The following is a 25,918-nucleotide window of genomic DNA, read 5'->3' as shown; positions in this document are numbered from 1 at the left end:
AAGGCAACACAGTGCTGGGTGCAGAGCGAGTTTGCTAGAGGCGCACCCCAACAACACGAGCTGAACTTAGATAGACGGCAAACATACATATTAATATATTAAAACGTACATATTCATCTATTCCCCAGCACGCTCCCACCCCTCTCCATCAGGACTGAGACAAAACCTGCACTTTCAACCTGGCCAGTCTTTAGACCTGTTGGCGCCTCACCTTTCTCTTCCAATGCCCTACACAATACAAACCATCATCAACCAATCAGCCCAACGACCGCGAAAGCCAAATATTAAAGGCAACACAATTTCTCACAATCCCTCCCCTTCTTTCTACTACATTTGGCTTGAGCCGTAATAACCTAACTTGGCAACAATTCTACAACAAGCAAAAGGATTCCTGGTAAAAGGAATGGAATAACAACTGATGTTCCTTGCCTGAAAATATTTCCTCTTTTACTTTAATAGGCACCATACACAGGGAGTGGGTATGGTATATCTGTGTGACAACTTTCTCCCTCCGAGTGGTTAATCCTGGGAATTAGGAGTCCAGTTTGACTTGCAACTCCACTCACATGGCCTATGGGGTTGCTGCCCACAGCCATGGCTCTAGATCTTCTTCGTGGCAATTACAGAGGTCTACCCGGTCTTGCCTTCTTCAGTCCCCACCAATGCTCTGCTCGGACCATGTCTCCTTCCCTTGTCCAGGGAGGTTTGTACCAATTTCAAACCCCGACCTGTTTCTAGTTTGTGATGTTTTCAGGCAAGGACCATTACCACTCCTATTCTGATACTGGAACTCATCTCATGACCATCTTTATGTCCTCCATTTGGGGTACCACAGTCCATTCAGTGGGTGGATCCACCAGTCCTTTAGCTCTGGTTGCATGTTGGCTGTCTGCATTGCAGTCTCTGTGGTCCCACTAGCCGAACACAGTTTTTGATACTTTAACACCAAGAACATAGATGAATCCTCTGTCCTAATCACTTCAAATTATAACCACATAGATTTGAAAATTTTGAACCCACAGGAAACCTAATTACATTACCATTAATAATATTGGAGGAGAATTTATCCACACCTGGGGACATGGTCCAGTTCGGTCAGGATAAAATACTCCTCGATTACAACAAATACCATTTCTTTTACGCTTTACCCATCCCCAATGACATCAAGTCCCAGGATGTTTTACACAGAATGAAATGGGGGCTTTCCTTGATGTTTTCTTACAATGCAGATTCAATGTCACACAATGTCAGGTGTTTCAAAAGGTGGGTTTGTCTCGCTGGCTCCAGAGCCTTCAGACCGAGGTGTTCAGAGGCACATTCCTGAAGTGGTACTTTTGCTCATGAAGCATGTGTCCACCCTTGTTCTGCAGTACGGACAGCTGGATCTGTTGTTAACAAAACCAAGAAAAGAGCCTTCCCAGAGGGGAATTAGTGACTCTCCTTTCCAAGTTTTTATTAACACTTTACCCCCAGCTTTAATTTTATATATATCGGGAATCCCAAAGGTGGGATCTGAGACTAGAACAAAATAAAAACTTGCTATCTGGGCCTCCTCTACTAATAAGGGCTGCTGGTAAGCAAATTGGCCCTCACCTACTTACAGAATCTAATAACTTGGAACAATGGCCTACACGATTTTTACTTCCATTCCAGTCCTGGGTCAACACCCCATATAGATGTACAAAAAGATCAAATGATTAGTCCCTGTCAGGCAAATTTAAAACAGGACATCAATCAACATTCTTTTTATTTATCCAATCGCTCATCATCGTCTGGACTCCATTTAATATTACTAATCAACAGTACCCCAGAAATCCGAGCAGCTGCTTGATTTCTGACCTTCTCTTACAGCAGTTACCAACATTCTAACTTTTGCCTCCTGTTTCTCTTCATCCCTCCTTCCTCTAAACTTCTGTCTTGCCAATCCTCGATCTTTTCCAATTTCTTTCTAATATCTGCCCATGATTTGTCACAAACTGCATCCTAGGAAGTATCACCCCAGCTGCAGAATACCATCCACTCCGTAGGAGGCTTCCTCTGATGTTCACTAGAGGCTTTCAAAATATCTGGGCATAGGTTCTTTAATTCCCTGTATTACCTCCCATGTTCTGTCTCCCTTGAAGCTGCTGATAGTCCCACTGAGGATCTTGATCAGGCCACTTCTGATTTTCTGGTGCCCCCCCCCCCCCCCCCCCCCCCGATTTTACCTCTCCCATATTCTCATGCCAGCCTGGTCGGCCTTTTCCTTGTCTTTGTCCTTATAATAACAGGGGTAGGGCATGAAAAGCCCTAATCCGAACAGAAACCACTCTTTAGAATTCACATGATGGTTTCAAGGCTTGGCAAATCCAATCATCAAAAGATAAACCATTTCTCAACTCGTCATCATCCCAATACTGTAATATGATCCCTAACGCGCTCTCTAAGATGGGAATGGGAGGGAGTCTGATGACTTGCTTCTCTTGTCCCATTCTCCTGATCACTAATCACTGACCGGGGATCAAAACCGAGCGGCGGCACTTGGAAGCGCTGGCTCCAAGCCATTAGCCCGCTCCCTGCGAACGACCGACCCCCCTCACTGTGCCGATCCCTTGCAAAGTCAAACCGCAAAAAAACCCTCACCTGCCGCAGCCCAGGTCCCCTCCTGCCCTCCTGCGGGAGCCTGAAACCACGGAAAAAGAAAACCTTCCCGAACCAGGTCCCTCACACCGAGGTCCCCCCCTAGAAACCCCCTAGAAACCCCCCTAGAAACCTCCGAGCGTAACCGCTCCACGGGCCCCCACAGTTCAAGCCCCCCTAGGAACCGACCGCAGGATACCAAAAACTCCCGAACCGGGTCCCTCACCGCCGGAACACCGGAAACCGGGACGTCAAACCCGCCACCGCCACTGCGACACGGGCCCCCACGGCCCAGGCCCCTCCAGAAACCGGACCGCAGGATACCGAAAAACCCCGAACCAGCTCCCTCACCACCGGGACGCCGGCACCGGGACGCAGCGCTGGTCGCCCTATCCCCACGGACGACCAGTCTCCACAGCCCCTAGACCGTAGAAACAACGCTGCCCCTTCACAGCCCGAAAATTCTCCAGGGCTGTGAAGACCACCTGGCTACCACCCAGAATCCTGGAATCCCCACCCACAGTGAAATTCCAGGACCCCGTAGCCAGGACCCTTACCCAGGCAAAACTCACCGAACGGCCTGGATCCTATGCATCACCTGATTGACACGAATTTACTCACTAACCTCACACCCACCAATTCTTCAGAAAAAAAAACAACTGACTATCCACAATCCACAATATCCCAACAATCCTTGCCTTGGGGTTTGAAGAGGCACAATCCTTCTTCCAACCCCAATTGCCCCTTCTCCCGAGATCAACAGGTTATCACACCTAACCCCCCTCTATTTTCTTCTGACCGTCATCTGCCCCTCTTCCAGAACTTCCCTTATGTCCAACTGCACTTTCTCTCCCTAGTAAATTACGTCTTGCACTTGGTACTACACTAAGATATACCCTAGCCCAGTTCTAGCTTCAGTCTCCAATTTAACATCCTTAGCTACCGGGACTTTAAACCTTTCCCCTTTTGGCCCTAAAACTCGCTCTCCACACCCCCTCTAGGAACCTTGGCAACACGAGTAACCCTCCTTCTCCGACCTGAGCCTGACCACCTCCTGGGCCTGATCCTTTACCAGTCCCTGGTGGACACGGCTCAGCCACTATAGCTCTCCCCGCAACAGCTCCTGCTCCGCCCGCCGCACTCCCGCAGATGCTGGTGCAAACACTTGCGCTCCAGGCCCGCCCGGATCCGATAGCAACTGCCGGGTGCAGCCGCGATTGCGGCCGCACTCCCGCTCCTTCTCCAGCAGTGCCAGGCTGTGGCTCAGCTCTGCCTTGTCCCGGGCCAGCCCTGCTGGCCAGGGCATCCCGCAGCTGACCCTACGTTCAGCTCCTGGACCTACTGAACATAAAAACCCTTTATATATGCTTCTAAAAAAAACCCTTATATTAAAGTCTCCCTTCTACTTGGGCACTCCCGTTTCAAATGCCCAACCTTCCCACAATCTACTTTTCTCTCTAGGCCCTTCCTCCATTATCCTTTATCCTTATCCTGTGTATTGTGCCTCCAATACGCTACCCAGAGGACTGTCCGGGGGTATATCCCTGGGTACCCTTGTTGCTCCCATTTTTCCCGGGGCTGCTCTACACCTGACACTCTACCCTTGCCCCATTTCCCCGAGGTCCACGCTTTCCATCACCAACCGCTTCGTCCTTTCACTGGCCAATTCCCTCGCAGGATATTGGAAACACAGTTAGAAGGACTCCGCACTCGCTTCGTGTCCAGCCCACGTCTCACGCACACACACACTCTCACTGACCTCAATACCCGCCCAACCGGACAGTACTTACAGTCCTTTTCTTGCCCGGGACTTTGTGCACAAGAATTACAGGCAGTCGCGACAAACCGGGAGCTCCTTCCCTTGCCTTTATCTTATAATGTTGGCTGGATCGTCTACCCGTGCTCCGAGAGGCTTCCAGGGTCCTCCTTCTAGGCCGCCGAAATCGGCGGGGGCATCCCCCCTTCTGAAGGGTCCCGAAAGCCGCTGCAGACAGGGGAATCACGTACGGGTCACCAAATTGTGAGAAACGAACTCACTGCTGAAATTTATAACCAGTTTATTATAAAATAAAGGCAACACAGCGCTGGGCGCAGAGCGAGTTTGCTAGAGGCGCACCCCAACAACACGAGCTGAACTTAGATAGACGGCAAAAATATATATTAATATATTAAAACGTACATATTCATCTATTCCCCAGCACGCTCCCACCCCTCTCCATCAGGACTGAGACAAAACCTGCACTTTTAACCTGGCCAGTCTTTAGACCTGTTGGCGCCTCACCTTTCTCTCCCAATGCCCCACACAATACAGACCATCACGAACCAATCAGCCCAACAACCAAACCCCACGGTCCCTGCGAAAGCCAAATATTAAAGGCAACACAATTTCTCACACAACGAATAACCATCAGATTTACAAACATATGGAAAAAACCATGGGAGTTACTATACAACAAATATAAAGGACACTACTTGCAAGTTCATGATACTATGTATTAGGTTTCTGGAAATGAGATTTTATAAGAATCTCACTTATTTAGAGAGTTTTTAAGGCTCAGCTCAGGAAGAGATCTATTTTAGTTTATATAGATTTATTGGCCAGAAATATGATAAAATATTAATACGATTTATTAAATATAAAAAATTGTTTTCCCAAGCCAATTCTATTCAGGTTCGTTTGCCTGGTTGATGATAGGTTGATTACACACGGTAGAAGGCTGGTAAACAGTAGAGTAACAGTCTAGAACAATCAGAACTTAGAATACAGAGGAACGAACTAGAATCTCCCTATGCGCGCAAAACCAAACAGCAATGTTGCCTCGGGTGGAGTAGACAAACCACCTTGAGTTCGCAACAGAGCTAACCAAGGGGTAACAAGTTATAAAACTCAGAAATAACCAGGTAAAATAGCATAATTTACTCACAAACCGCCGAGCTGCTAACTACCAAAGCTTTTGCTGAATGAAGAGATGTTCTGAGTTCATAGTTACAGTCCAAAAGGCAGTATCCAAAATTAGAGGAAATGAGAGAGCAGGCTGCTGTAGTGGGGGCCCAACTCGAGCACTATGCCGCTAAAACAAAAGAAGCTAATTGCCGTGAAGAAAGGAACAAGTAGGGTGCTTGTGGCTGCCTTGAATCCCATTAATGAACAGGGGAGAGAGAGAAGAGAAATAACGAGCGTGCAAGCTATGGGTGTAACGAGTAATGAGCATAGGAGGTCTTCACTTATCATACTGTGATAAATTCCCTTTTGCAAACGGAACGGCCCAATGGCACATCCCGCCAATCAATTCAAAATGTGTATGTGGCGAGTAAACTGCACATCCTTCTCTCATGGTGTCTGACACGTGCAGTTGCCTCTCTGAACCATGAAGATTGGGTTCAGCTTCCACCCCCCTCCAGGCAGCCTTAACAGCACCTGCCTATTAGGCTCCTCCGCCTCAATCCGGACCCTACAACAGAGAGAGAGGAGAGAGGGGCAGTGGCTCAAAACAGATTTAGCTGTCTTGTTAATGCCTCTTCCAGGACAAGATCTTACAAACATGAGAGCGGTTTTGTTCAAAATTCATAAAACAGAAAGTAAATAAAATCCTGTTAAAAAAAAATTAAATTTAAAAAAAAAAAATCTAGTTGCCTTAGGAACTAGGTAGTGATTTTTGAGTACTGCAATTAACAATAGCAACCATGGCAGATTTTGCAGGACTGGGATTAAATGAAAAAAATCCCAAACAATACCTCTGCTACAGAAGTCAGCAAAGACACTAGGAAAACAAAAAGTGTTTCTTCATGTAAGACCACGGGTCTGGTTCATGCTCCTCAAAATGCTAAGCTTTGTGTCTTAAATTGTAATGATGGGGGGAACAGTATGAAGCAGAGAATGCAGGGAAATTTTGATACTTTCAGCAAAGATCTATTTCAGCTGCTTCAGCATAGCTGATCCCACTCAACATTGAACACATCAGTTCCTTGCTTCCGCAGGACACAAAGGCCTTCCCCAGCCACACTGTTGTTCAAGAGATGTCTGGGCCACTGTATGAACAAGGCAGGGGGTTGTGATGTGACAGCACCCGCATTTCACCATCCCCATTTCTGGGGCAAATACAAAACTAGTACTATATAGACAGAGCAGCCTGATCTTCTGGAATCTAGACAAGGCACCATGGAAATCCAGCCACAAGGAGGTGCTTTTCCAAGAGGCCACTTTTGGAAACGGCCCCACAATGCTCCATAATACAGGGCAGAGATGCTACTTGTGACACTGAGATACCTTGTACTCTGAAACACTTTGTACTAAAATACCTGGGGCACGAGTTGGAAGTCCCCACCCAAAATAAACTTTAAAAGTATTGCTTTTTATTTCTGCATTACACACAAATGTTGTTAGAAGTCAGTGAGGTAGATATTTAGTCACGGCTGCCAACCTGTATAAAGGTTTGCTGGTTATCCAAGAATACACCAATTTTGCTAACAATAGTTGAGAAATCTTTAAATTATGTATCTCAGCTACAACTGTTAGAGTTGTGTAACCAGAGGACACTTTGAATTAGATCCTAAGTTTGCTTTTCTGAGTCTCGCTTCATCCAATTCATTTCATCATCATTTATTTTCCTGCCAACAGCTGAGGTCGGTCAGTGCAAGAGCAGCAAGTCATATCTCACACTTCAGGAGTTTATGCAATAGCTGGCAACTGGACAACATTTCTGACATCTGGGAGCTAATTTGGTGAAACAAGACCATCCTGAGTTATAAACACAAGTCTAATGGTGCCTTCCAGCTTTGTGGATCACTTTTTATAGAGTGGAAACTATGTAATTGTGTATATAGTTTCAACTGTCGCAATAATGTCTGTCCTACACATAACTCCTAATCAATGAAACAAAGACTCTGTAAAACATTTGAACAAATTATAATACTGTAGATACATTTAAAGAAAACAAATAATGAAACCTTATATTGCACACACACTAAGGAAAACAAACCAGGAAGATACTCAGCCCTGAAGATCCAGCTCTGTGTAGAAATACCTAAAAACCAGCAGCTGTACTGAATAATTTTTCTGTTATAGCAGTGGACACTTATGTTCAGTAATTGTGAAGTTATCTACTGTTTTGGGTAAAGGATCTTCTCAGACATTTCCACTAGCCAGACACCATACATTTCAGTGTTATGAGCTACCTAAACATCACAATATAATCAACAAAAGTAGTCTTGACTATGCTCGTGAGACCCCAGTTTTTCCGCCACATAAAATCATTTCAAGTACAAGCATTTTACTGCAATGTCAGGCAAGGATAAAGGTCCTTGCCTGTCTGTTGCAGCTGAGACCCTTCCCTCAGGTTCCCATGTCCTTTTCTCATTGATTATGAAGTTAATTACTGGAATATCAGATGCATACAAGATTTATCATTGTCAAAAACCCAATCATTTTAATTGCAAAACAAAAATCTGTTGAAGCCAATGGGAAACCTCAAGTGACAGAGAAGCTGTCATACACAGCTCAAGCACAATTTCAGCATGTTCATTTTCAGAATAAACACCAAAAAGTAATATTCCCCACTATCAGAAACCATGAATTTATGACATTTTATGACTGTAGGGCATTACCATCCTGGACAGGGGATTCTGGGTTGCTCTCTCACTTTCTGGGTCCTGAGCAGATGTTGCATTTTTCACTTGGTTGTGGGTTCTAGACAGTACTTTTCCCTTTCTGTTTTGCATATATACAGATGTAATCTGACAGTTTTTAGCAGAGGAGTAAAATGTTCTGTGTAAGTCAACTAGAAAGCTCTCACTGCCTTTTTTTTTTCCCCTCCTTGTCTTATCTCTTGGTAAGTGGGGAGGGAGGAGGCGGGAGAGGAAAAGGGGGGGTGGGAGGGACACTAAAACCATAACAGCAAGGAAGAGTAATCTTGGCCTTGTACCAGCCTGCAGCAGTACAGCAGCTGGTAGCAGCTGGATCTGCAGGTTAGATTATACCATGCCCTCTTCATGGAATTCTTCTTGTTTTGATTCCTTGAACCAAACATCCTGACTGCATTTGCAGTTTAAAGACATCTAAAGGAAATCTATCCAACAAGCCTTCACTGCCTGTTTAGTGGGAACTTCTGCAGACCACTCCTCAAAGTGCCGTGCTACTGGCAGCCATTGAACACAAACAACAGCAGCATGTGCCCACTTTCCCAAGTGGAAGCAAGCAGTACTGCTGCTCCTGTTCTTTCAGGAGTGACACCACCTCGTGTATCATCACATCAAATGATAGCACTAATGATGAACCTTGCTCTAATGATGAGCTTAGTTATTCACCATGCAAAAGAAAAATTTAAGGGAATGCAAACCAATAATGTGCTTCAGCTAATCACTTTGCTCTTTTAGACTGAAACAGGCATTCTTGTGTGCCAGTGTACCATTTTCTGTATCATTTTTTGGGAACAGGATTTCTGGAATGCAGCTGCACTTGCACTCTCAACTCTTTTATGCTATAGATCTGGAGCCCTAAGTAGGGATGTCCAAGAATTTGTCCAGGATCCTTACACACTGATGTCACAGCTATTGTGGTGTCCCCAGTTTCTGGGTCTTCAAGGAGATACCATTGATCATCTTGTACATCATAAATACTGATTGCTGCTCTCCTCACACCTTGCAGAAGTGATGATCTTAGCAGCTTCTGCTCCTGCTGCTATGTTACCCTGCTGGCAGAGCAGCTCCAGCCTTTTTCACAGCACAAGTTGATGAGCAGCAGTTTCCTCAGTGCCCAAATGGATTTTCTAGGAAGACCAGGTTTTGAAGACCCAAATGGTCAATTTGAAAGTGGAACAATGAAAAGTCTACTGTGGAGACAACATGTTCAGAAAAGAACTTGGGAAGAGGTAAGGACAATAGAAAGTGGGACTACACATATGAAGGAGCAGAAGAACTGACATTTGATAGCAAGTATAAAGGTGCCCATGTCATTTGGCTCCTTTAACAGTACAAGAAGCCTTCTTAGATTGTCACACCAGATTAGTAACTTAAGAATTTTGCATCTGTGCACACATTCAGGATAAGCATGGTTCCCATGCATTGATTTGGACCCATTGTATGCCAAGCATGTGCAGGCAGAAAAAATCTTCTGGTTTGATTTCACACCAAACAAATCTATTTTATACATACTCACAACACTCTGCAACCCAAACTCTATTCCCACCCACATCCCTTACTCCTATACAAGGAGTAAAAATGCATAAAGACACAGATACACAAATGTACTTAGAAGGGAATAGTTATTTCTTTATGACTACTTAAGTTGTTTAATGTGTTTATTCAAAAGCCAGCACACATGACCAGGAGGTTGGTCTGGTCTGCCATTTCATGCTTCAAACATGCAGGGAGATTGTGATAAATTAGTATTTTCATCATGGGGAAGTCATTCCTTTCCTCAAATCTTTCAGTGGCTCAAAATGATGGGAAATCCCAATTAAGCCACAGATCAGCAAAATCTGAATAAATCAACATACTGATGCTATGGGAGTGCCAGACTCACTAGCAGAGCCCCTTCATTTGGCGTCAGTCATGAAGTCTGAAACAAGATGCTGTACAGCCAGCAGAAATATCCAATAACTTGGTCTGAAGTAACAGTTTTGTCTGAACAATAACATTCACACCAAGTGAATCTATGTGTTGCTCATACAAGAATAAGGATTTATCTTCCTTCTAACTCTTTCTCAGAAACTGCATATGTACATCCCATAAATATGGCAACTGTTTTTTGTTTTTCCACTGTTCAACCTCCCATCCCCATAAGGAATTTAAGTCAAAGTGTCCTTTTTTTAAGTACAGAAGTGTACAGATAAATATTAAAGAAGCTCATGATCTGGAAAGTTACTTTAGAAGTTATGTTGCTCTTGATATACCTACAAACATGAAATTCTGAAAGATACGGTCTGGTCTACTTTCTCATTTAAGTGGTATAGTAGTTGCAAGTTGTGTTTGGAATGCTATCAAATTGTTCCTTTCTAAACAGAGAATTTTAAAAAACATTTAAAGCAAAATATGTTTCAAGGTAGCTCTTTGATATGCTTGAGTTGAGTGGGTGACTACATTGAGCACAGATAACCAGTAATTTCCAAATCTGAAAGACATTAAAAAGAAGTAATTTTTTTCCCCATAGAAAACAAAACCAAAACAAAAGATTCACCTATCACCCCAAAACTTACTTCTATTTTAACTTACTAGGGAATCAGGACCCACAATAAAAACAAGTAGCGGCTTCTCTGGCCCAACTTGATCAATCGTGCTGAGTTTGGTTTTTATTTAATTAGTTTCAGCTGGTTTTACAGCACAGATTTCATTATGCCAAGAGGATTATTTCATTCCTGTTTTGCACATTCTTCACATGGGAGTTTCCTGGCAATCATTTAATTCTCTCATCTATTATAAGAATTTTATCATCTGAGATACCTTTCCTACAACTGAGTCAGATCTCTGCTATGGTTACTGAACTCCAACTGTCCTTACTCTCCAACTGTAAAAGATCCTACTTCCACACACAAGCAAGAAGATGTGCTTTTTGCCAAGGAAACTATTGTGCGAGACTAACTCTTGTCTCTCTTGATGTGACTCAACAAAGATAAAATCACCTTTGCTGCTTGCCCAGACAATAGCTGATGTGTATTGGGCAGACACCACTGGATAACAACTCTATGGAAGGTGCATAGATAAAGGTTGCTCACCAGACTGCAGCTGCCCTGGAAATAATGGGCAGAGGCCACTGCTATCCATACTCTCTGGAATATGCATATTCACCACCTGGACTCTTAACTAAAAAGTGTATAAAAGATCTGAGCAACTACTGGCTTGGGAGAAGGAAAAGACCTGGACAATGCTGCTGAGAAGGAAACCACAAGAGAAGGAAAAGCCCGAGGCAATGCTGCCCTGAAGAAAAACGGAGAGAATACCAGGAGAGAAAAATGACAGAGACATCACCGTGGAGCCTGGAAGAAGCAGACCAAGAGGAACCCTCTCTCTGTGTCCTAAGTTCTGCCTGCTACAACTCATGGAGCTGAAGAGACTGCTTAGAGGACAGCACAGCCAACAAGGACAACATCTCCTCCACACCAAAGCTGCAGTAGCCTTTCTTCACAGACCCAACATCTCCTCCCTTCCAAAGATGCATCAGCCTTCGTCCACAGACTCAAACTGTCTTGGGGGGGTGAGAGGTGTGGTAATATAATTCCTTTCCTCTTCTCTCTCCCTCTCCTCTCTTTCCTTCTCTCTATTCTCTCTCTCTCTCTCTCTCTCCTTCTGATCCATCCACTTTATTTGTGTAATAAATATCCTCACTGTTGATATTTTGGCCTCATTTGTGCCTCTAATTTCATTACACAGGAATATTCAAAAGAACTGAGTCTCTTTCCCTCTCTGGACTGCATTAAGGTTTTGTTGGACTGTAAAAGTGAGTCACTCCCCTTATGTGTAATCTTAAATTAGTCTTCAGATTCCAAACACAACTTCCAATTCATCCAGTGTCATCTTAAGAAGTGAGAGCTACAGCCATTGTCCCTTCTTCAACAAGTTTCAGAAAATACTTGACAAAGGCTAATTTTCTAAAAAGTTCCTTATACTGGGTAAGAACAAGTCACTGGCCACTGGGAGAAAGCTTGAAATGGTTCAGCAGACTCCTCAAATTCGAACAGAAGTGGGGTTATTTGGTACTTCCTGGAACACTTTTTTATCTCAATTTCTTTGTTTTCCCTCAGTAGATGATTAACTGATTCAGGGGCACTGTGAAAGAGAAGAGAGAGAAAGAGCACAAAAGCACTTGCCTCAGAACAAAGCACATAACCAGAGAGAGGCCACAAAGTGCCAGCCAGTGAGTGCTCACCATGTATTCCTTTTGGTTAGGCTTACTACAGATTTCATTGTGTGTGCTGGTCATTAGTATATGTGCAAACCAAGTTTAAATGGAATGGGTAGTGCATCTGATGGCTCACCTCATACTGTTCAGCAACTTAATGCCCTGCTGAACAGGTTAGCAGAATGTATTGAGTACTCTTTCCTCTGTATGTTAGCCTTTCCCCTGTTGCTTCTATCAGTACCAGGAATTGAAATGTTGTGTCTTTGTAGGAGCTTGATACGTAGAAAATCCTTGGAGTTACATTTAAAAAAAAAAAGGAAGATAATTCTTCCCTGCATTGTTAATATTTAGTTTAGGTTTTAACTAATTTTAAAATTCAAAGCACTTCCTGAAGTCGCAGAATTGCTTACAGACACACAACAGAAGCTTGGTCATTACTTTGCATGCAAGTATGATCAAGCTCATAGAATCTCAGAATTGTTAGGGTTGGAAGGGACCTGAAGGATCATCTTGTTCCAACCTACCTGCCATGGGCAAGGACACCTCACACTACATCAGATTGCTCAGAGCCACATCCAGCCTGGCCTTTCACAATTCAAGCATGCTTTGTGCAGGCCTCTAATATTATTCTACATTGCTACAATGGAAACTATATTTAATCAGACTTTTGATGACATGAAGCATAGTGAGAAAAAACACTGAAACTGCCAAAGGCTGGTTCTCCCACATACCCTCCCTTCAATGGACACAGAGAAGTCTGTAAATAATTTGTGCAACCATGATCTTAAACTACATTTATGTGATATACTGAGTGCAAACACGCAAGCCCTCAGCAAATCTTGCACAACTCAAACTCAGTTTTCATTTGTAGACCTAAATGCATATAATAATATCTGAGTAACTCTGATGGTTCACCTTATCAAGAGCTCCACAGTATTTCAGTATGCTTATGTGAGACCCAGTCTGGAGCATGATATAACTTTTTAAAAAAATACGATTTCACACTGAGGTGAATAATTGGGGCCACAGACAGCCTGTAAAAACCTAAAGAATAATATAATCTATGCAAATTTATGCTTACAAATCTTGTTTACATGCCAAAGGACTTAAAAACACTTCAGCTATATTCTGAAGATGTTTGTCTGCTTCATTAACCTATTAACCTATATGAATATTTTGCAGAAATTGTTCCACAGCCCTTACCCTTCACTAATTCTCTAACCATCTGCTACCCATTCCATTGAACACACTGAACATCTATGCTGTAAGCTGTAAAATTTTATGTTAAAAACTGTTCTATCTGCACTATTTACTAGCAGCCTCTTCCAAAATTTTGTATCAAGCTTGGGCAATATACCAAACAATGTCTTTTTAATTATGTTTGTTCTTTCAAAGTTGAGGAGCAGATTTTCCACATGCTATCTCTTGCAGCCCTGAGGCACACATTAATAAAGTCACTGACTACTGTCTCCCAGATTTTCTCTAGAATGAATTTCCTAATTCTTGCCTCCAAAGGTTCACCTTTACTCAGAACAGGGAGGTCAGGGGCTTCATTTTTACAGAGTAGGAGTTCTCTCTCCATTGGTACCTTCAGCTCTGGTGGTTTTTATTCCACAATGAAGACACTTTGTGAGCACTTACAGTCTTAGCAGCACTGCTGATCTGGATAGGCAAGAAATTCACACACACTACTGGTCTTTATGAGATCATATGAATTGCTTCTCTGGTGGCAGATAAGAGAAGACATCTTCCTCTGAGATAGTCTGTCACATCCCTTCACAGAGTATGCCAGGCCAGAAGCACCTTGCAAATTCAGAAGCACCAATACTACCCTGAATGGGAAAGCTATGGGTAGACACGTGTGCTTTCACAGGACTGTGTGTTTTCTCCATGCCACCCTCTTCTTTCATTTAGTAACTAGCAAAAGATGCAAGACAGATAGTGGAATGCTGCCATTATGGTATAATTTGCTTGGAAAGTTATTTTTAACTTTCAGGAGCTCTGAACTTCAGGAAAATCTTCTTTCAAGGCCATCTTTGCAGCTGAAAACCATTCAGCTGACACAAAATGCAGTGACTATTGTTAAAATCCAAGTAAAGAAACTAAAGGGATCTATTCATTCTTATGCTGCAAAATTACTGGAGCACACCTGACATCCATTAACATTAACAAAAATTACATGAAAAATTTCCACATGTACCAACGAGAGAATACTGGGCCCCTCAGTTTAGGAAAGATGTTGAGTTGCTGGAACGTGTCCAGAGAAGGGCAACAAAGCTGGGGAGGGGTTTGGAGCACAGCTTCATGAGGAGAGGCTGAGGGAGCTGGGGTTGCTTAGCCTGGAGAGGAGAGGCTCAGGGGAGACCTTATTGCTCTCTACAACTACCTGAAGGGAGGTTGTAGCCAGGTGGGGTTTGGTGTCTTCTCCCAGGCAACCAGCACCAGAACAAGAGGACACAGCCTCAAGCTGCACCAGGGGAGGTTTAGGCTGGATGTTAAGAAGTAGTTCTTCACAGAAGGAAAGATTGGCCATTGGAATGTGCTGCCCGGGGAGGTGTTGGAGTCATCAGCCTGACATCTGCTAGGATCTCAACACAGCAGACAGGAGACAGTCTAGGAGGTTCTTAGAGTGCATGGAGGACAGCTTCTTATCCTAGGTGCTGCGAGAGCCTACCAGGGGTAAGGCTATCCTTGACCTCATCTTCACCAACAGGGAAGGGCTGGTGGGTGATGTGGAGGTCAGAGGGTGTTTAGGGGCCAGCGACCACGAGATAATTGAATTTTCAGTATTTGGTCAAGCTAAGAGGGGCAGCAAGAAGACCTCCACTCTGGACTTCCGGAGGGCAGACTTCAGATTGCTCAAGGAACTCAGAAGGTTCCTTGGGAAACAGCCCTTAGAAACAAAGGGGTCCAGGAGAGCTGGGACTACTTCAAGGAGGAACTCTTGAAGGTGCAGAAACAGGCTGTGCCAATGTACCGGAGGATAAGCCACCAGGGCAAACGGCCAGCCTGGATGGGTAATGAACTTCTAAAAGAACTAAGGGAAAAAAAAGAGGGTGTATCATCTTTGGAAGAAAGGTGAGGCAACCCACAGAATGTTTAAGGATGTTGATAAATCATGTAGGAAGAAAATTAGGGAGGAAAAAGCACATTTGGAGCTTAAACTGGCCTCTGCTGTGAAGGACAGCAAAAAGTCCTTCTATAAATACATGAATAGCAAGAGGAAGGACAAGAACAACTTCCACTCCTTGGTTGACATGGAGGGAAACGTTGTATTAAAGCATGAGGAAAAGGCAGAGGTACTTAACACCTTCTTTGCCTCAATTTTTACTAGCAGGATAGAATGTCTTCCAGACAGCTGGCCTGCAGAGCTGGCAGAAGGAGACAGGGAGCTGCATAGTTTCCCTGTGTTCCATGAGCAGGTAATTGGAACTCTCCTCAATCGCTTGGATCCACACAAGTCCATGGGACCAGATGGGATCCATCCTAGGGTGCTGAGAGAGCTGGCAGATGAGCTGGCCAAGCCTCTCTCCATCATTTTTCAGCAGTCCTGGCTCACTGGAGAGGTCCCAGAGGACTGGAAGCTGGCCAACATTGTGCCCATCCACAAGAAGGGCTGGTTGGTTGAGCCAGGGAATTATAGGCCTGTCAGCCTGACCTCAGTGCCAGGCAAGATTATGGAACAGGTCATCCTGAGTGCAATCACACAGCACTTAGAGGATGGCCAAGGGATCAGGCCCAGCCAGCATGGATTTAGGAAGGGCAGGTCCTGCCTGACCAACCTGATCTCTTTCTATGATCAGGTGACCCGTCTGGTGGATGTGGGGCAGGCTGTGGATGTAGTCTACCTGGACCTCAGCAAGGCCTTTGACACCGTCCCCCATAGCAAACTCCTGGCCAAGCTGTCAGCCCATGGCTTGGACAGGAGCACACTGCGATGGGTTAGGAACTGGCTGGAGGGCTGAGCCCAGAGAGTGGTGGTGAATGGTGCCACATCCAGCTGGCAGCCAGTCACCAGTGGGGTGCCCCAGGGATCAGTGCTGGGCCCCATGCTCTTTAACATCTTTATTGATGATCTGGATGAGGGCATTGAGTCCATCATCAGTAAATTTGCTGACGACACCAAGCTGGGGGCAGGAGTTGATCTGCTGGAGGGTAGAGAGGCTCTGCAGAGGGACCTCGACAGGCTGGGACAGATGGGCAGAGTCCAACGGCATGAGATTGAACACATCCAAGTGCCGGGTTCTGCACATTGGCCACAACAACCCCATGCAGAGCTACAGGCTGGGGTCAGAGTGGCTGGAGAGCAGCCAGGTGGAGAGCGACCTGGGGGTACTGGTTGATGGTAGGCTGAACATGACCCTGCAGTGTGCCCAGGCAGCTAAGAGGGCCAATGGCATCCTGGCCTGCATCAGGAACACTGTGGCCAGCAGGAGCAGGGAGGTCATTCTGCCCCTGTACACTGCACTGGTTAGGCCGCACCTCAAGTACTGTGTCCAGTTCTGGGCCCCTCAGTTTAGGAAGGAGGTTGACTTGCTGGAGCGTGTCCAGAAAAGGGCGACAAGGTTGGTGAGGGGCTTGGAGCACAAGCCCTATGAAGAGAGACTGAGGGAGCTGGGGTTGATTAGCCTGGAGAGGAGGAGACTCAGGGGAGACCTTATTGCTCTCTACAACTACCTGAAGGGAGGTTGTAGACAGGCGGATGTCGGTCTCTTCTCCCAGGCAGCCAGTACCAGAACAAGAGGACACAGTCTCAGGCTGCATCAGGGGAGGTTTAGGTTGGATGTTAGGAAGAAGTTCTATACAGAGAGAGTGATTGCCCATTGGAATGTGCTGCTCAGGGAGGTGGTGGAGTCGCCATCATTGGAGGTGTTCAAGAGGAGACTTGATGGGGTGCTTGGTTGCATGGTTTAGTTGTTTAGGTGGGTTGGATTGGTTGATGGGTTGGACGCAATGATCTTGAAGGTCCCTTCCAACCTGGTTTATTCTATGTATCCTATGTATTCTATCATCACTGGAGGTGTTTAGGAAGAGACTGGATGGGGCACTTGGTGCCATGGTTTAGTGGATTAGATGGTGTTGGGTGATAGGTTGGACTTGATGATCTCAAAGTTCTCTTCCAACCTGGTTAATTCTGTTCTGTTCTGTTCTATTCTATTCTATTCTAAATTTAGAATAAAAGTATATGGCAGAAGAAACATTCACTGTTGCTCTACAAAGAGAGAGCTGACTGAAAATGTTTGATGTACCGTGTTGCTTTGAGGTAATTGATAATTCTTAGCTATTTCTTAGCTTTTTCAATAATTCATGCCAGAGTTTTCCCAGAAACATCTGAAATTAGGGAAGGATACAAAATATACCATTAGGTTACACATGTTGCAAACACAAGTTTCTCATCATACACTATGACGAAGAGTAAAGATTTTAATGTCTAATGAACAAGGTATGATCTCTACACAAATGAGAGTAGGATCACTACCCAAAACCTTGTGGTTGTATCTTCAAAAATATGAATGCCTACAGGAAAGTATCCTAGAAGCGCATGCAGCCTAAATCAAATTTATTCTGGAGGAAAAGACAAAGCATGAATAGTAGCTGTGATACAACGTAGCCTCTGTAGACTTGAACAAAATTAAAGCTCAGTGTCTTCCTTATAAATGTGTGTGGCCAGGAGGTGCAAGACACATAATTTTCTGCACAGAACTACTCCAGCAGACATGAGGAATAAGAAAATGGACAGCAGTCACTTCCCTCCCCACAAAAATAAGAAGTAAACAACAAAAAAATTCCACTATTGATCATTCAACTCTGAGACTCTCTCCTGGCTGCTTCCTCTTCAAGGTGAGCCACTATGTCTTGATCTACAGCCAGCAAACCTGAAAGGCCATCCTCTCAGGCTGAGGAAATACAAACCAGCCACCCTGCTCAAATAAGGAAAGATAAAGCCTTTGAATTGCCCATGTAGCTGAGGAGTATCCAAAGAGTCACTGTTAGTTACTCCCATTAAGAAACACAAATTAGATGTATGTTTCATAATCCACAGATCACCAGTGTTTAAAATACTCATTCGAGAAGATCATTGTATTAGAAGTACAGAATACTGAAGAACACAGTCAATACATGGTGACAAATGCATATTTGCCACAAGTTTAAAATCTCCATCCAAGCTTCATGCTCATCAACTTTTACCCTATATTTGCACTAAAATAGAATAACTGTGGCTTAAACAGTTACTATGGGTGTTGTCCACCCTCACTCCCTAGCCTGAAAGCTGAGGAATACATAAGTCTTCATGCAAAAAGTCTGACTTACCAAATTGAGAAGAAATTTCTGACAATTTTGATTCATCATTTTCAAACAAATCCTTACTTACACAGCTTCTCACTAGCTGAAACAGAAAGACTTGGGAATAAGTGAAGTAGACCAAGGCATTTAAATATTTACAGATTCAAAATGTCATTACATGAGAGAATTGTTCCCTATCCAGCTCAAGTGCCACTTATGACTCTCCTGCATAAAAGAAATAAACTATAGGAGACATTTAGTGCATACACACAGAAAGTTAAGAATCCAATAACACATTCTGCTTTTTCTCCCTTTGCTTAAGATATTGAGAAATATCAGTATCATTTCATTTCATTAGAACAGATACTGGCATTTATCTGAGCATTAGGTTTTGACTAGACATCATTTTACTTCTTCTAATTCCCCTCAGCTACCTTAAGCCAGTCTCTCCCTTCCATCAATCCTACATCTAACCTAATAAAATACTTGGCCATCATTTTCCTTCCTGTTTTGGAATCTGCATCTAATAGAGAGAACTATTACAAAAGAAATTAACATGCTGCTTGTGGCATAAATTAATTCAAAGCTGTGTTTTCAGCACTCACTTTTTAAACAGAGATACAATTGTAATTTTGACTGATTCTCACAGCAAAGACAATGAAGCACTTTGAAAATGCTGATATGCATTTTAAAAAAAATCAATATTAAAGGCTAAGAAAGGGATTATTGTCTGCCCCTCTGTATTCCATCAAGATTAACAGCAAGTCTAATTGTGTACGAGCCTGCATTGTCCATAATTTCCCTGGGATAATTGCATTATGGTCAATGGGATTGTGCCAGAAAAAAAAGAGAAGCACTACTTTTGCACAAATAGAGAGGCTATTTCAGCATATGATGCCCTGAAAGAAGATAAGGAAGTAAAATTTGAATCCACACTAGCTCACTCTGCTTTGGTTAGACCAAGCTGTCTGTAAAGAGCATCACCTCCATTTCTTCTCAGACCTAAAAAAATACAGTACAGCAGTGGTGAAAACAATCCAAAGCACAGCTGACACGGTCAGAAACACCTCAAGTCAGAAAGTTCTTCCTTGCCCTTATCATTATGACTTTACACAAACACACACACATATATTTAAATAAATACAGATATGTTGCTCACTAGCTTATTTTGTATCAAATCAGAACATCAGATAATTCTCCAAAAGGAGTTTTCACACTTTTTCTTCATTCACATTTTTCTTAAGCCACCTGCCTATCTGTATTCACAAACATTAGAGCAGACAAGTATTGACAACTACTGTACCAATGCCACAGATTCCAACCACTACTAAAAGACTTCAGCTATTGATGCTGCTGACTGCTCAGAGCACTCTCAATTTTTGTTAGCTCTGGGACTTCAGAGGCCTTATATCTCAGATTTGCATTCACTTGCAATTACAAGAACTACCACCTTATGTTTGTGGAGCTGACTTGCACCCATGCCACCACATACACACGTGCGTCCAAGGAGAACACAGACCAAAGGAGCAGCACTTGAGGCCAGCTGACACTAGGAATGTTAGCCATATATATACACCCATTCTGATGGATCAGTCTCTTGAGGATATCTGACTTGTATCTCACTGGCCTGACAGCACAGAATCAGTATACTCCGCTGTTGAGACATGTTATTCTAGGGAAAACAGTGTGAATTACCTACATGTCAGTTCCTCGCCAACCCTTAGCCCCTCAAAGCAGGAATATTAACTGGCTTGCAGAGTTTATAAAATAAATCCAAATTAAAAGCCATTGTTATTAGTGAGGCAAGTGTCCTATTACTTCTGTTTCATCTTAGTAAAGCAGCTGGTTGGATCCTTTGCTGAGTTTTCCACAGAATACGTTCAGTGGATGCACAAACCAGAAACATGACCTTTCTCAGGCTTTTGAGCAGAATTCTTCATGAGTTAGAGTCTCAGACATCACTAGGCCCATTACTGAAAAGATACTATCCAGAAAGACTGGACAGCATTGGTATTGCCATAAAATATAAATGTGTGTTTTGCTTGGAGTCACATAAAGAGGGGATGGGGGGAGGGAGGGGGAGGAAGAGAGAGAGTAAAAAGCAGAACATTCTGTAATTGTAACTGAGGATTTTGGAAAGAAAACAATCTGGAAAACAAACTTTAATCCCATGATGATCATTTTCTCACAGAAAATGGAGAAAATGCTTTCTGAAAAAATAAACAGAAATAAACATTTCTGTATAGGCCATAAATGCCAGAACATTGAAGAAACAACTTCGATTTTGTAAGGACTGAAAGGATAAGTAATAAGTTGGCAGGGCTGCTTGGATATTTGTGAACTCTCATAAATATCACCTACCTCAAATCTAAATCACTGCCAGCTCTGGCTTATGTTAGCCTGTTTTACTATCTTACAAACTCCTCTGCCAGAGGATACCTAACCTTTTAAAGTTTTTCTTCTAGTGTGTACAGATAGTGTCAAGTAAATAAATGCTTGTCAGTTCTCTGAAACTGGAAATCTACACAATTTCTAATCTTTTAGATGGACCATTATGTACATCATGATTTATTAGCTTTTTGCATCAATGAAATACAACACAAAACTAAATGTTTTAGAGTAGTGAGTCTTGCAGTGAGTACCACTGTCCACGAACAGATGAATGGGCATTAGATTTATCAAAGCTGTATTATAGATAACTGAGATTAATAGACTTCTGTAATAGTGGGCTCCACTTTTCATCTGGATTCTTCTCTTTACTAAGGTAAAATGACCAAAATGACTGATATACACATGAAAATCTACATGGATTCATGCATCTTGGACTCCTCACTGGTTCAGACTAAAAGGAAATAGAATAAAACCTGAATCATCAGTTTCTCCTTCTGAATTTTCAAGCTATGTATCTATACCTGAACTGTCTGACAAAACAAACAAACCACTAAAAAAGCAAACAATAAAACCCACAAAACACCAAAACCAACCACAACAAACAAAACAAAACAAACACACACAACAAAACATGACCAAACCCACAGAAAAGACATAGCCTGACAGCACTATAAGATCTCTTTTTACTCTTATAACAATATGGTAAAGATTTTTTTAAAATAGAGTAGGTCTCTCCACTGATTTCTAATTGGAGAAAGAGAAGAGTGAAACCTGGAACAAGAGAATTCCACAGCTTCTCCAAAGCCCAGCTGAATCTGCCTGCCTTACCAGGCAGTAGAGTCCCTACTCCTGCTTCTGAGAAACTGTTGGGGCTGTATATGTGTGCACCCACAACATCTGCTGGGGCTTCAGAACCGTGTATCCTTCCATAGCAGCACTTCCCCTTGTCCATTTCTGAATTAAATGTTAGAATTCAACATTGTAACCACCACTGGGGTGACATAATGCTCTTTCATTTGTCGACTAACATATTCATTAGGGCTTATGGAGGGGGTTTGTTGTAGTTTTCAGAATGGGTGTTATCCCAAGCAGCTATCAGATGTTAATGGCTTAAAAGGAATACATGTATGAGGTCTGTGGTGACAGGTTGGACTTGATGATCTTTGAGGTCTCTTCCAACCTTGGTGATTCTGTGATTCTGTGCGAAAGTTCCACAGTTATAAAAAAAGGTTTACATACTATGATTTACTCTGATGCAACTCCAGGATGTACAGAAGGGAAAGAAAAATAAATAAAAACTAAAAGGAAAAAAATATTGGCATGAGAGTAGTATCTAATATTGCAAATTCACCATCCCAATTTTGCAGTTTCACACTTAATACTTTAAGTTCCGATATCCTTCAGGGATCAAAGGGCAGTTCCCTTTTCCATGGGTCAGGAACTTTCTGCCTCTGTGACTCCTCTTAAGGTGGCAGTTACAGTATCACAGTATCACAGTATCACCAAGGTTGGAAGAGACCTCAAAGATCATCGAGTCCAACCTGTCACCACAGACCCCATGACTAAACCAAGTGCCACGTCCAATCCCCTCTTGAACACCTCCAGGGATGGCGACTCCACCACCTCCCTGGGCAGCACCTTCCAATGGCGAACAACTCTCTCAGTGAAGAAGTTTCTCCTCACTTTGAGCCTAAACTTCCCCTGGCACAGCTTGAGACTGTGTCCTCTTGTTCTGGTGCTGGTTGCTAGAGAGAAGAGACCAACCCCTTCCTGGCTACAACCACCTTTCAGGTAGTTGTAGAGAGCAATGAGGTCACCCCTGAGCAGGCTAAGCAACCCCAGCTCCCTCAGCCTCTCCTCATAAGGCTTGTGCTCGAGGCCTCTCACCAGCCTTGTTGCCTTTAAAAAAAAAAACACAGGGGGGGCTGCCACATCTCCTCGGGCAGCCCTGCCTCCTCCAGCAGCTTCCCGGCCCAGGCACCCGCAGCGTTGACCATGATGGAACAAGCCACAGGCTTGTACTCCAGGCTGTCCCGCATGTAGATGTGGATGTGTTTGATGCGTGCGGACGTCAGCGATGGTCCCCCCGGCACCAAGTCCCTAGCTGAGGTGACAAAGCCTCGCACCTCCCCGGAGCAGCTGTGGACTCCCAGAGAGGTGGCTTTGTGGCAGAAGGCATTGAGGAGGGTCCAGGGATCAAACCAACCTTCATCTTCCAGACCATAGGAGGCCACAGCCACCCCCTCTGTGTTCATCCAGGGGAACCTCTCCTTCAGCTGGGTTGGGGACAGCAGAGCCACTTGTGCCCCTTCCTCCCTCTGGAGCCAGACAGTGGCCTCCAGCCTGGCAGCAGCTTCTGTGAGAGCAAGGAAGAGGTATCCCGAGGGCTGGAACTGGATGTCGATGTAGGGCTCGTTGGGCACCCCAAGGTACTCGTCAATGCGGCGCAGGAATGCGGTGGCGAAGCGCGACATGCGGATGTTCTCTGGCAGCAAGAACTGCTGCCGGATGCCCCCCACCGACAGCACCGTGGAGGCCTGGAAGTACGTGGGGTCCCTCTCCACCACCAGCACCTTCATGCCGTGCTGCTGCCCCTCCAGCGCCTTCAGCCAGTACGCCACAGACTAGCCCAGCACGCCGCCCCCAGGGGCGTCCAGCCCCCCCAGCCCCCCGGCCTCAACGCTGGCATCTGATCCTTCAGGGTCTGACCCAAGCACTCCAAACCCTGTCCCAGCTCACAGAAGTTGTCAGTGCAGAGCAGGACTGAGGTGCAGAGGGCCCAGCCAGGAGCCCCCCGAGGGAGCGGGGACCTCTGCAGACACCCCTATAGGGAGCCCCCCGGCGGGACCCCAGCTCTGGCCCTCCTGAGAAGGCACCGAACGTGGCTTTTGTTTGTGGGAGAAGGGCTGAATGTTAGAAATTAGGGTTGAAGGGAGAATGTGAGAAAGGTCAATCAAAAGTGTGGCTTTATTGGAAAAAGGAAAAAGGGGGAAATGTGGGAGAAGGGTTGGTTTTGGATAGCTTTGCGAGGCTATGGAGATTTGCCTTTGCTCAAATTAGAGAAGACTTTGACTCGGAGAAGAATGTAAACATCTTGTAACTGACAGAGAGAAATTAGGCAGAATTTGGTTGGATGTGTTAAAATATTGTTTTGTTGTTTTGACCAATTACACACATGCCAGTAGAAAATGACCAATTAAGCTGTGACACCTGTGCCTTCTGATAGACTTTGCTGTGTAACGTAATAAATGTCTTCACCTGCTTACATCTTGCCCTGGAAGCTGTGCTCAGGGTGAATAGAACATCTATATTACAACAGCAGTTGACTTGATTTGCAGCACTAATAAATGATATAGCCTCTGGTTCTGCGTCTCCATCATTTCTCATTCTCTTTCCAGATGCAAAATCTTTTCATCATAGTTTTTCAATTCCTCTAGCATCTGAATGATGCACACACCCACACTTACAGCGAGTATGCTGCTAGATGGGCTAGCATTCTTTTGGGAAATAAGCTCCAGATTTTTGCAATTTTGGTTTGCCCAGTCTAACCTCAAGACTGTAGGTACATATCCCAGTTTTTGCAAGATATATCTCATTGTACACCCTGGTCTAAGCAAGGAATATTGTTTTAATTTATAAACTATATGCTTCCCCTTGCAATCAGGATTTTGCCATGCTTCAATTCACCCAGGAGCAAGCACCCATCGCAATAGCAATGTTAACAGCCTGCCATCTGCTGAAGCCAGACCAGCCATCGACAACCTCGTGGCCTTTCTGCCGGCAACATGCCATGCCCAGCGCATGAGCGCCCCAAAGCCAGTAATACACAGCAGCAGCACTCCCTACCTGGGTACAACCAGCTGTGAGTAATTAATTCACTGCCTCTTTGGCATAACTGTTCTCATGGAGTCTCCCCCACACTGTGGTCGATTGCATTTCACGCCTGGGGTATTCTCTTTCTGTTATATTCCTCCCGGTTTGCATAAAACAGTTAAATTGTTATAGTTGCCCACTTACTGCACATCCCATTATAGATATATTCTAACCGTACATTGAACCTTTTGATATGTTTTGACATTTTTCATATTAATAAAGGTTATTAATATTTTGATTAATATTGCCATATCATTTTATAATAAAGGAAATCTATATCCTTTTCAGCAGGGGGGAGAAGGGGACCACGTCTAGACACATCAGGGTCTGTCTGGATTTGTGCTGGGACTTGTTTGGCCCTACCATGACAGACCACAGACACAAGCTTGAACTACTGCTTTAGCTGAATGCTAACACTTAAAGGTTGATCCTCTCCACATGGTTATCACTTTTCCCATTTGAAAAATTAAATATTCCTATACTTCATCTCTCAATGAAAGTGAAACACAGACCATTTCTGTGCACAGTGCCAGAGTCCTGACCAGATCTTTCCAACAGCAATTACAGCCTGTGGATGTAGTCTACCTGGACCTCAGCAAGGCCTTTGACACCGTTCCCCATAGCAAACTCCTGGCCAAGATGTTAGCCCATGGCTTGGATGGGAGCACACTGCGATGGGTTAGGAACTGGCTGGAGGGCCGAGCCCAGAGAGTGGTAGTGAATGGTGCCACATCCAGCTGGCAGCCAGTCACTAGTGGTGTGCCCCAGGGATCAGTACTGGGCCCCATGCTCTTTAACATCTTTATTGATGATCTGGATGAGGACATTGAGTCCATCATCAGTAGGTTTGCTGATGACACCAAGCTGGGGGCAGGAGTTGATCTGCTGGAGGGTGGAGAGGCTCTGCAGAGGGACCTC

The 25,918-nt window shown here is 44.2% G+C and overlaps 2 protein-coding genes across 2 annotated transcripts in view; one reads left to right on the top strand and one right to left on the bottom strand.

The window, feature by feature from the left end:
* The first annotated feature begins 5,401 nt into the window (after window positions 1–5,401).
* HAAO (3-hydroxyanthranilate 3,4-dioxygenase) overlaps window positions 5,402–25,918 on the top strand; it is a 78,003-nt gene continuing 57,486 nt past the window's right edge. The window contains exon 1 of the mRNA XM_009905394.2: window positions 5,402–5,406. The gene's annotated coding sequence lies outside the window, so the exon portion shown is untranslated. The remainder of the gene's footprint in view (window positions 5,407–25,918) is intronic.
* On the bottom strand, window positions 23,029–25,205 carry LOC128897962 (FAD-dependent oxidoreductase domain-containing protein 1-like). Its single transcript, XM_054168622.1, is given in 3 exon segments — window positions 23,029–23,774; window positions 23,777–23,890; window positions 25,145–25,205. Coding segments are annotated over 3 exon segments (921 nt in total).

The sequence above is a fragment of the Dryobates pubescens genome, chromosome 16, assembly GCF_014839835.1.
Source record: "Dryobates pubescens isolate bDryPub1 chromosome 16, bDryPub1.pri, whole genome shotgun sequence".
NCBI lineage: Eukaryota > Metazoa > Chordata > Aves > Piciformes > Picidae > Dryobates > Dryobates pubescens.
Note: the sequence above shows the minus strand (reverse complement) of the source record. Positions and strands in the feature narration are given on the sequence as shown.